The 11,755-nt window shown below is 54.0% G+C and overlaps 1 protein-coding gene across 1 annotated transcript; it reads left to right on the top strand.

Annotated features, from left to right (window-relative positions):
- Positions 1-930: 930 nt before the first annotated feature.
- On the top strand, positions 931-11,511 carry CFAP161 (cilia and flagella associated protein 161). The gene is made up of 8 exons (XM_019460433.2): positions 931-1,102; positions 1,337-1,428; positions 2,182-2,271; positions 3,294-3,526; positions 4,475-4,559; positions 8,835-8,993; positions 9,989-10,062; positions 10,677-11,511. Exons 2-8 carry the CDS (start codon positions 1,360-1,362, stop codon positions 10,870-10,872), a joined length of 906 nt encoding a protein of 301 aa, XP_019315978.2. The 5' UTR covers positions 931-1,102; positions 1,337-1,359; the 3' UTR covers positions 10,873-11,511.
- Positions 11,512-11,755: the final 244 nt, after the last annotated feature.

Below are 11,755 nucleotides of genomic sequence, written 5' to 3' on the forward strand. Positions count from 1 at the left end.
GAGAGCTGCACTGGGGTGGTGAAGAGTGGCTCCTTATATACTATGCAGTTGGGGAGGTGAAGGCCTAAGGGAAGCCTCCAGAAGGACTTTGATGTGCTAAGATGCCAGGGGCCCTGCTGTTGTCCAGCTGAGGCTGGTTTCCCTCCTGTGAGAAGTTAACACTAGGACCGCAGGGGCTTGGGGGGGTGGGGTGGGGAAGGTTCTACGTATTTGCCTCAAGTATCTCAAGGGGCTGCAGGTTTTGACGAAATTTAATGTCACCTGCCATTTCCTTCTGGTCTCTGTTCCCACATCACCGTGGAGGGGAGGGTGATGTCTGGGCTCCAGGAAACGGCCTATAGGTTTCCGGAGCTTAGGCTACGGGAAAGTTGCCTTTTTCATGTAATTTACCAAGACATATGTAAACTGATGGGGACTCAGGTTCCCCAGGGCTGTGATCTCTATCAGTTCACCCTTTGTTTGCTTTTTTTCTTTTTCTTTCCTTTGTCCTGGGGCATCTGGGAGGGTCTGAGGAATGTTACACGTGTCCCCCCTGAGGAATGGGGGGGTGGGTGGGGTGTCAGCTTTCTTTCTGTTCCCTCATCGAAGGGAGAGGACCAGGGGACAGACAGGGCCTTGAGGAGAGACTGATTATATACTTGGGAGTTGGGGGAGGTAAACACAGGGTGAAGCGTCCAGAAGGACTTTCATATGCTAAGAAAGACTCACAGGATCCTGGAGGCCTGGCTATTGTCAAGCCAAGGCAGTTCTCCCCTCTAGCAAAGCATTAGCGTTAGGACAGCGGAGAGTTCCAGAAGGAAAATCCTCCTCTGCCCGCCTCAAGTATTTGTCAGCGGGCTGCAGGTTATAAGGCAATTTGATTTCATCTATATTTCCTTCTGCCTTTGGTCCCCACATCAGAAAATGGTTTCGTATTTATTTTCAAGATCTTGATCTCTACGCCCAAGGTGGGGCTGGAACTCACGACCCTGAGATCAAGAGCCCCACCCTTCCCGAACTGAGCCCGCCCGGAGCCCGCAGAAAGAAAAGGTTTGACGTGTTTAACTCCACGAGGCCTGACCGCTGGAGTTTCTCCTCCCCCCTGCTCTGCAGCCCAGCTCAGGTAGATCTCCCCTGGGGGGTGGAAGATGCAGGGGGTGGGGAGGGCGACCCCTCCAACCCCCACCTACCCCCATCCTTCCTTTGCCCTTGCCTCCAACCCTCACTCCTCCCCGCCCCTGGCTCCTGTGCTGTCACTGATTGGCCAGCAGGCCCCGCGCCTGGCCAATCGCGGGGGGGGGGGGGGGCGGTTGCCATGACTACGAGGCACGCTAACACCGCCGGTGTCCGGTGTCAGGGGCCGACAGAGGAGAGGGCGCCATGGCGCAGAACCTGTATGGTCCTCGAGTGCGGATGGGCAACTGGAACGAGGACATCTACCTGGAGGAGGTACGTCCCGGGGACCCCCCCTCCCCGCCCCAAGTCCAGCGTCCCGGGCTCCTTCCTCACCCTGCAGGCGCCCAGTACCGCTCACCCCGCGCATCTCCGAACGCCCAGAAAGTTCACCTGCCGCCCACTGACCCGGTCACACGTCCCGAACTCGGTGCCTCCGCGTTAGTCCAGAGCCCATCACGCTCCCTCCGTCCTTACAGACTCAGGGGCTCCAGAGGCCGCCGTCCAGGCGGGGAGGGGGCTCTACGTGGACGCACTGCCCCCTGGCACTCCCCCACCCGTCACACACTGCCTCCTAGGTGTCCCCGTGGTGTCCCTGTTACTAACACTGGCTCAGACGAGGCCCTGGGCCATCGCGTGTCCATCCAGCTGTATGTGTGTGCAGAGGGTGGGGCGGTGGGCTTTCAGCGACAATCACCGACCAACCTGCTGAGACCTCAGCCGGGGACACATGGCCTCCAAAGGTTACTCAGGACCTTCTCTGGCTGGAGTCCTCCAAGGTGATGCTGCTTTTTCTTTTCTTTCTTTCTGTTTTGTGCTTTTCTCATTTTTTTCAAACATTCTACAATGCAGCAAAAATATAAAAAAAAAAATGCTAAGAGAATTCCCACCCTTCCCCATTATGCTCACATTTCTTTTGGTCAAATTTTGCCCTTTCAACTGGATGTGCTTCTGACCTACCGGCCACCACCATCTGCATCGTTCAGGCCTGTTGTCCTTCTGGGTCACGTTCTCTCCCTCTTTCACCAGGAGCTCATGAAGGACTTCTTGGAGAAGAGAGCTAAAGGACAGCTTCTCATACAGAGAAACAGGAGACTCAAAGAGAATCTCTTGAGACCGGTAATTTTATTTTATTTTATTAAAAAATTTTTAAAAATATAATTTATTGTCAGGTCGGCTAGCATACAGTGCATAAAATGTGCTCTTGGTTTTGGGGGTAGATGGTTCATCGCTTACATACAAACACCCAGTGCTCATCCCAACAGGTGCCCTCCTCAAGGCCCATCCCCCATATTCCCCGCCCCGCTCCCAGTCAGCCCTCAGTTTGTTCTCTGTGTTTAAGAGTCTCTTATTGGGGCGCCTGGGTGGCTTAGTTGGTTAAATGTCCCACTTCAGCTCAGGTCATGATCTCACCGATCGTGAGTTCGAGCCCTGCGTCGGGCTCTGTGCCGACAGCTCGGAGCCCGGAGCCTGCTTCGGATTCTGTGTCTCCCTCTCTCTCTCTGCCCCTTCCCCACTGGCACTCTGTCTCTCTCTCTCTCTCAAAAAATAAATAAACAATTAAAAAAAAGAGTCTCTTACTGAGACTGATAATTTTAGACTCAAGCACTGTTTTCAAAATTCTACTGAATTAAGTGTGAGTCAGGCAAGCAAACGTTCCATAAATGAATTATCATTTGGAAAATATCAGGTTGTGTTTTTTCCTTTAGATCTGAAAACCACAGTTTAAAATTCCCTAAGATTTTAGGAACAGAGGAGAAATCTGCCCTTAATTATGTTTACCCTCGTTTTCCGAACGAAGAAATGAACACATCAGTGCAGGAATATGTAAAACGCCCTTTGGTTGGTGCTGAAGGCATTTCCAGTGAGTTTGAATCCATTAGTGGTGGAGTCAGCCTGAGTGGTTTTTCATCGGCTTTTTCTACCTCACTGGGGATTTGGGTGGGGGGGGAGACTTTGGCGACGTGGGAGGGGATCGGTGGCAGAAAAAGGAAGGAAATGGAAAACTCGAGGGAGCCAGAGCGGTTATTACCCAAGTGGTCCGAGTGGTATCACCGCCAACGAAATGGGTCCTAGACAGTGAAGGAAGGAGGGTGCAGGTGGCAGTGAGGTGAGTCTGAAAAACTCCCATTTCGTTGTAGATGCAGCTTTCCGTTTCGGAGGATGGGTACGTTCACTGTGGCGACAAGGTGATGCTCGTGAACCCCGCCCACGCGGAGGTGGAGGCCCGCCTGTTTCTGGGCGGGGACCTGAGCCTGTGCGCGACCCCCGATGAAATTAAAGCGCGTCTGAGCGACGAGTTAGAGGTGCCGTGTGGCCTGAGCGCAGCTCAAACCAGGATCCCGGTTGGCAGAAACACTTTCACCATTTTGAGGTAGAGACGCTCCCGTTGTCCGCGCCAATGTTTTTGCCATAAATATGTTTGCGCGCAGAGCTTCAGGGTGCCTGGAGGCCAAGGCGGTGGGAACCTTCTCTGGGATTCCCGCCTTGCCGTCCCCCGCTGAGGACGCCGTTGGGGCCCTTTACACACCCTTCACCTTAAACCTCAGGGCAACTGCTAATTTGTGTTCGATGATAAAGGCTTCCTTCCGAGGTATTGGATTCAAGGAACTAAATTCACACTCTGCCTGGACTGGGTTTTCCTAACAGCTTCTCGGGGTGCTCGGAGCTCATTATGGGTGTTTCTGTGGCTTTTAATCACTCTGTTGCTTTTAGAGCGAAACTAGATAGCTCGGTGCAAGGGGCGTTGCTCTTTTGTGATGAACTGTTTACCAAACATGTGCCTGACGTTTTCAAAATGAGCGATTAAATCCTCAGAGCAGAGCCACGATTACAGTAGGAAAGCCTTGCTTTCACTTTGCTCGTGAAATAAGGATAGCAATGTTTCTACTACGAAAATGTAGCCCGACCGACCTCTTAGTCTTCAGATTTCTTTTGAATACCGGTAATTCATTCATGTTGAGACGCACAAGTTCCGCGTCCCGGAGGGTGGAGGGGGAAGGCTGTGTTAGGTGTGTTCGAATCAACGTGTTACCCTGGATCTTTCTAAAGTTGTCCGCGCACCTGACCAGAATTCCTCAGGGCAGGGCAGCGTGACGTGCTCTGGGCCCACAGATAAAGGGGCGTCGTGCGTTCTGGCTGTGGCGGGACACAGGGACAGGGTGCCAGCCGGATCTGAGGGCCCACGGAAACGGCCATCTCGAAAGTGTGGACACGCATTAGCGAGAACGTGGGTTATAAGCAGAGTTGCACGCGCCAGAACTAGAACGTGGCAGGGATCGCACTGCAGAGACTTGACGCGATGCTTATTCTTGACGTGCAGGGCCGACGGAAACGCCACGGGTCAGGTCCTCAGGTACGGACAGGACTTCTGCCTCGCGACCACGGGAGGGTTTGAAGACAAAATGGTGAGTCGCGGCCCGCCGGCTGAAGGGGACAGGGAACGCTGCAGGCGTCTGCTCCGTCTCTGGCTTCGTCCCGGTCTCAGCCTGGAGCTTTGCACACGTGGTGTCGGGGGGGGGGGGGGGGGGTCACTTCTTGCCTCGTTGCTTTTCCAATTACGAAGCGAATACCCTCAGGCGCTAAGGAGGAAGGGAGAAAACCCTCCTTTGCTACGCAGCTGACGCAAAACCAAAAAATGATTGGATTAATCAATAATCATCTGACACCTGTCAATGTCACCAAGGCCAGCAAGGCGTGTTATCTGATAACTTTTTTTTTTTTCCTTTTTTTTTTTTAAACTTGATTTTTCCCTTTCCCCTGGGGATTAGATCCAGCTACATGTGGGTTTAACTCCAGCTGAAATGTCGATCTATGGGGTGGGGCTTTGGGTAAAGTTGTTGACCTTTCTTGAGTCTTTGTCGTCTATAACATGGGATTGTTGCACCTTGCTACATGCTTAACTGCCTCACTTGTATGAACTCACTTCGATATCCAAACAAGTCTGTGAGCTAGGGACCGTTTTACGCCCATTTTACTGATGGGGACACCGAGGCACAAGGTCAGGTGATTTTGCCCCGGGTCGCTCAGCCGTTAAGGGGCGGACTGGGTACTCCGCACCGTCTCTCACCGAATCACAGCTTCCATCACTGTATCGTGTAGCATTACTGGCTCTTCTGCTACCAAGAAAAATCAGCGTTGCCAGTCGAACCCCTACAGCACAGATGGTCAGCTGCAGCCTGATTTGAAACGTAGAAAGTAGAGAAAATACCAAATCGTTGAAGGAGGGGAGTAAGTCACAGTTGTCCTATGCAGAGATTAACATTCCTAACATTTTGGCTTACTTTCTTTTATAGTCTGTTCTCTCCCTCCCTCCCTCCCTCCCTCCCTCCCTCCTTTGTTCCCTACCTCTCTCTCCACTCTCTCCTTAACTCTCCCAACTCCTTTGTCTCCTATAAATTATCTCTTCTCCGCCTGTGCATTGATTTGAGTTTATTACCTGCCCTTCCACAGACGATAACGTTCTGTCATTTTGCAGGTAATGTTTCCTGCCACCTGCTACGTGACTTTTATTTTTATTTTATTTTATTTTATTTTATTTTATTTTATTTTATTTTATTTTATTTTATTTTATTTTATTTTATCTATCTATCTATCTATCTATCTATCTATCTATCTATCTATCTATCTTTTTTGGCTACTTGGCTTTGAAATGGTAGTTGTTTTACCGTATTTTTGAATAAACGGATCAGTGTTTCCCTTTGCAATTCCTGCCCCTGCCCCAGAGATACTATAGAAAGAGAAACTTGCATCGACTTCTTGATGGCTCAAGTTGACCTTGTGCTGGGATTTGTTCTTGCTTTTCTCTTTGTTTTTTTTAAGGTTTGTTTTTGAGAGAGAGAGAGAGAGAGAACATGTGGGTAGAGGGGGGCAGAGGGTCCGAAGCGGGCTCTGCGTTGACAGAAGAGAGCCCGACGTGGGGTTCAAGCTCACGAACCGCGAGATCATGACCTGATCTGAAGTCCGATGCTCAACTGACTGAGCCTCCCAGGTGCCCTGGAGTTTTTTCTTCTTTAATTAATGGATTTATTTTTATTTTAGAGAGAGAGAGAGTGGGGGAGGGGTCAGGAGAGAGAGAGAGACAGAGACAGAGACAGAGACAGAGAATCCCAAGCAGGCTCCGTGCTCAGGACAGAGCCCCGCGTGAGACTCGATCCCACAACCCTGGGATCATGACCTGAGCCAGAACCCGGAGCTGGAGGCTCAACCAACTGATCCCCCCAGGCGCCCCAGGTGCTCCTTAGCCGCTTGAGATTTATTCTGATACAGGGTTCCGTGCAGACATGTGATTTCCCCCCCAGTGACTGAAGAGCCACATTTGTGTTATTTCTTGAATAATTACTCTTTCCTCACTGACACATGCCTTGCGTAGCGCCCGTTAAGTCCCCATACGTCCACGAGCTCTCTCAGCTTCCTATCTGGACGCTCTGAGCTCAAGTTGTGTATTTTTGTCCGAGGGTTATACTCTACCTTCGGACAGCTCTAGGGCTGTCTCTCTCTCGTCACACCTCTTCGTCTGCATCGCATTAGGAATGAACGTCTCAGTTAGATGCAGCTACTGTTGCAAGTTTCTCTGCCCCTCCCCCCCCCCCCCCCCCGGATGGGGAGAAAGATCACGCGGCGGTTTTGATCGGCCTGTAAAACTGCGCAAGTTCACGGATTTAGTAGCTCTATGACACGCATGCTCTTCTGAGATGCCCCACCGTGTACTCATTTATTCTTCTCATCTCTCAGTGAAGTTTTGTGGTTCTCCCCAAGTGGACCTGACGCCTATCCCCGTTAAGGTTGTCTCTTGGTGTCTCGCACTGGGTGTTACCGTAGTTGCAACAAAAATGTGACCAAGTCATTGATGTTCATGCTCGCCTTTGATGAGATCACTCACTCCTATCGCTTCCAGTGGTTTTCCAGTTGGTTCTCTTCTTACTCTTTTTTTAAACGTTTATTTATTATTGAGAGACAGAGAGAGACAGAGCTCGAGCAGGGGAGGGGCAGAGAGAGAGGGAGACACAGAATCCGAAGCGGGCTCCGGGCTCTGAGCTGTCGGCGCAGAGCCCGACGCGGGGCTCGAACTCAAAAACCGCGAGATCATGAGCTGAGCCGAAGTCGGACGCTCAACCGACTGAGCCCCCCAGGGGCCCCCCAGTTGGTTCTCTTATGACTTCTGGGCAGACAGTTGTTTCTCTTTCCAGGGATGATGACTGCCTCTCTTCCTCAATTCTCATATTTCTGCACCTTGTCTTTGAATTAGCAAGTATTTCCGGGGCGTTCCTAAAAAAATCTGGTAATCGCCACCTTTTAGACTTGTTCCTGAGTCGTTATCATCTTTCTTTGACAAAGCGGGGTTTGTGGTTTGACGTCGGCATTGTCTGCCTGTGTGGGCCCGGCCGGCTTCCCTGCCCACATCTAGCTTGTGGTCAAGCCCACGGTTCTCCCTTTGCAGTGCTCCTGGCCCTGTCTTTTCATCCCCAGTGCTGGGACCTCAATCCAGGCCCCCTGTGGCTTGACCCCTCCGGTCTGTCCTGACTTCAGACCACGGTAGATGCATGCTGCCAGATTGATCCTTTAGGGGCTCGGGCTTGGTAAGTGCTGCCACCACGGTGGCATTTAAGGCCCTCTGTGACATGTCCCGTGTCCACACGCGGTCAACCTTGCCCGCGGGCTCCCGGCACCACACTGCTTCCTCCTCAGAGCTCTCATGAGCCCCTGGGAGAGCACGTGTCCCCACGTGTGCCCGCCTACAGCTCTGCACGTCCCTTCTGGCCACCACGCCTCACGGGTGCTTCCCCTTCACCTCCTCCGTCCCCTCTCCTGCTCGTCAGGAAACACCTTCACGATGGCAACCCGTTGCTGCCTTCCCCGTAGCGCCTCACGGCACAGCTTTGCACATGAAAACCTACCGAAATCTGCAGAGATGGCCTCCAGGTTCAGGGTCAAGGGGAATCAGTAAAGGACTAACAAACAACTAACGTTTTGGAGTTTTCTGCAGGATGGCTTGCTTCTTGACCCAGTTACAGGTGGCCAGAGAGCGGCCTAAATAAATCCCAAGTGTGGACATCAGCTCCATGGGGGCGTGGGCCCCCCTCCGAGGCTCACAGTAAACGTAGCTGTGACAGTGACGGTTTTAAGGACACTTGGCTTCATGGGACAAGTTTCATGCATAATTATTTCTCAGAAGAAAAATAGTGGTCCAGGCCTAGGTCCTGAGAGTGAGGAGAGGGGGACGGATCAGGAGGAGACAGAGGGTTTGGTATTCAAAGGAAGGAAAACCCCGGGCGGATCAGTCGGTTGAGCGTCCGACTTCAGCTCAGGCCGTGATCTAGCGGTCCGTGAGTTCGAGCCCCGCGTCGGGCTCTGTGCTGACGGCTCGGAGCCTGGAGCCCGCTTCGGATTCTGTGTCTCCCCCCTCTCTGCCCCTTCCCTGCTCATGCTGTCTCTTTCTCTCTCAAAAATCAATAAACACGAACAAAATTCAAAGGAAGGAAAGGCAGTGGAACTGATGCGGGCGGCCTCAGCATTCTGAGATGGCGTCTCGACGGCAGAGGAAAACAGTATTCTCAAAAGTCGGCAAGAACGGGGTTTTCCGAAGCTGCCTTTGAACGCCCTTGACATCGGCCAGTGAGCTGCTCGTGTCCCCAGCCTTTCGAGCAGCGTGACGTAGCTCATCTGTGCGCTGTCCTTTTCAGCTGTATTTATCCAGTGACCACAGGACCCTCCAGAAGTCGTCCAAGAGATCTCTGCTCCAGGAGGCGTACCTGACGGATGAGGTCTCCTACCTGAGCTGCTGGCAGGCCACCTTCCTGGACCCCCAGCTGCGCCTGGAATACGAAGGCGCCCCCGTTCCGGTGAGCTCTGCCTGGGGGAGACCCGGGCGCTGTTCCGAGGATGCGATTTTCTCCCGTCTGTACATCGGGGCTTCTCAGCGCGCCAGGGCCTAAAGTGACTTGTGTGCTCTCTCCGCCCAGCCCCTGCCAGCTGTAGACACACACAGGCTGGGCGCCCGCCCCCGAGTCAGGCTGAGAGCCCCCAACCCGGGACGGTGAGGGTCATGACCTGCTTCCTTCCAGGAAGAAAATTTCTGCAGGGCCTGGAAGCTTGGGTCCTGCAGGGCCATCCTTCCTGTTCCCACTGCTGACGTTTTCTCGGGAGCCCGGGCCCTGCGGGACTGGGGCCCCACGCACGGGCCTGACGGGAAGGCGAGTCCGCTGGGTCAGGCGCTTTGCTGCTGGCTCCTGACGCTTCCCGCGGACGCAGAGTGGGGGTTGCTGGGAGTCGCTGGGAGCGTGCGGAACCCCAGCGGGCAGGGACTCGAAGGGGTGACCAGCGGGGTGGCCTCGCGGGAGGGGGCCCCCAGCTACGGGCCACCTGCGCCCGCCCGGCCCCGTGCGCCCCCCCTGCGGGGCTCTGCAGGCGGACCCGCGCTCACCAGGGTCTCTCCTCTGGCACGGAGAATGCACGCGGGGTCCCCGGCGACGCGCCCCCCGCCCGGCTTTGCTCTCCTTGAAATCGCTCGCCGTTGCCATGATCTCAACCGTTAGCGTCTCATTTTCCTTCCCCGTGGAGCGCGGGTGAAGACGGCGGCTGCCTGACGAGGTGTGGGGAGGAGTAGGTGGCCAGTGCGTCCCCTGTGCTCGCGGGAGCAGTGCCTGGCTGCCGGCGGCTCGCGCGTGGTCGTGCCGCGGTCCCGGCTGTGCTCATGTGAAAGCGGGGCGCCCGGCCCGTTGCTGACCCAGACCCCGCTTGGCGCCTCACCCCTGGCCGGGCTACCAAAATTTTTGCTTTTCAGGACTCGGAGGCCTTAATTCATAATGCAAACAGCACTGTCTCTTCCTCTTTAAAGGCAAATGCAAAGATCCTCATCTATCACTGCCGCACGAATCGGGGGCTAGCAGTCCACAGGCATCTTTTCTTGAGGTACGGAAGGAACTTTGCTGCAGGGTTTCGCATCCACGATGGGCGTGGAGGTTGTGCCTCTGAGCAAAGCAGCTCGGTTTAACGAGGGTGCCCGCCCCCCCGACGCAAGAAGTCCTTTGATGATGAAATATTGTCACCCAGGACTCACTTGGTGGCGCGGCAAATCCTACCGGAGCCCCTTGTGTCCCACAAGCTTTTCCCTGACAAGAGGATTTTGTTTTCAAGTTTATTTACTGATTTCGAGAGAGACAGAGACAGCACACGTGGGGAAGGGGCAGAGAGAGAGGGAGACAGAGAATCCCAAGCAGGCCCCGCACGGCCGGCACAGAGCCCGACGCGGGGCTCAAACCCACGAACCGGGAGATCGTGACCTGAGCCCAAACCAAGAGTTGGACCCTGAACCACCAGGCGCCCCTTTGCCAAGAGGATTTTAGCGATAATGGGACCCCAGGCGCTTCGGCGTTGCCCGAGCAGGTCAAACATCCAGCAAAGACGTACGGTAGAGGCAGCCCCGAGCGGAGGCTGTTGAGCCAGGGGCTTGGAAGATGATGTGGACAGCTTACCCAGGGCCGTTACCCCCGTTTCCAACCCGTGTCCCTTCTCTCTTGGCCCAGTACCTATTTCGGGAAGGAAGCTGAGGTGGCCGTCCACACGCATCTGGATTCACACAGAGTCGAAAAGCCGAGCAACCATTGGATGTTGGTGACCGGGAATCCCAGGAAAGACTCGTCCGCCATGTTGGACCTGCCCAAGCCACCGGCTGAGGCTCCCCCAGCCCTGGAGCAGGCCACGGACCCCGGGGCGCAGTGACTCCAGGCGCGCTCTGGAAAAACGTAGCTCTGCTGGAAATCGATGATCTTGGCCGTGCCCTAAGCCATTTTTCAGTAAGGCGTACAAGTCCCTGAACACTCTATTAAAACAAAGGCTGTGTGAAGATTCTTGAATTAGTGGTGGGGGTCTGGGCCACAGAAAGAAACTGGCTCTGGGGAGATGGCTCCTAGGTGGCATTTGAAGGTGACGGATGATACTCTTTGTTGATCACTAGTTCCTGAAGAACTGTAGATCCCATGTAGCGGCAGCTTCTACGAGGACAGCGTGTTCCCTTTGAAAGCTATGTGTGTGCGATAAAGCTATCAGAACCACACGGGATCTTTGTCACCCGCCCCCCCACCCCCAACACCGGCCCCACCAAACAACGTACTAAGAAATCAACAGTGTGGAGCTGTGAGCCGTGGCCTTACCTTGGAAACGAATGCTTTCCCCCTTGTATTTTTATTTCTACCTCTGACTCGGGGGCGGGGTGGTCAGGACCTCTACCTGCCTGGTCATGCCGTGGTGTCATGATTTTCAAACCGCAGAACCCCTTTACTCTTTGAAACGGGCACTTTAGTCATGGCGCCCGTGCGATCAGCAAGTTCCTGATGAAATAAACGTGTTGCCTTCCGCGTGTTTGCTCGTCTACTCACCCTTCGTGGAGGGTCCGTGACGTGTGGGGTGTTTTAATGGGACGAAGATTCCCCCAGCCCTGTGGGTAGCGATGAGCCGGGAGCCTGTCTCCCACGTAAATATACCAAGAGGCAGACAGGAAGCCACAGGTGGTGTAGACGTGTTTTACCTAGACGCCCCTTCAAGCCGATGTGGGTTGACACTCTTCAGGGAGGCCTTTGCCAGCAAGTGCTTTGGGAGTCAGGGT

This window comes from Panthera pardus, unplaced genomic scaffold, assembly GCF_024362965.1.
Source record: "Panthera pardus isolate Hobbes unplaced genomic scaffold, ASM2436296v1 HiC_scaffold_23, whole genome shotgun sequence".
NCBI lineage: Eukaryota > Metazoa > Chordata > Mammalia > Carnivora > Felidae > Panthera > Panthera pardus.

What these genes read in the sequence shown, in the direction of transcription:
- CFAP161 (XM_019460433.2), top strand. Translation starts at nt 1,360, where the DNA reads ATGGCGCAGAACCTGTATGGTCCTCGAGTGCGGATGGGCAACTGGAAC. An exon ending in AAGAGAATCTCTTGAGACCG is followed by an intron (nt 2,272 to 3,293) that starts GTAATTTTATTT and finishes ATTTCGTTGTAG; the next exon opens with ATGCAGCTTTCCGTTTCGGA. An exon ending in ACGAAGGCGCCCCCGTTCCG is followed by an intron (nt 8,994 to 9,988) that starts GTGAGCTCTGCC and finishes TCCTCTTTAAAG; the next exon opens with GCAAATGCAAAGATCCTCAT.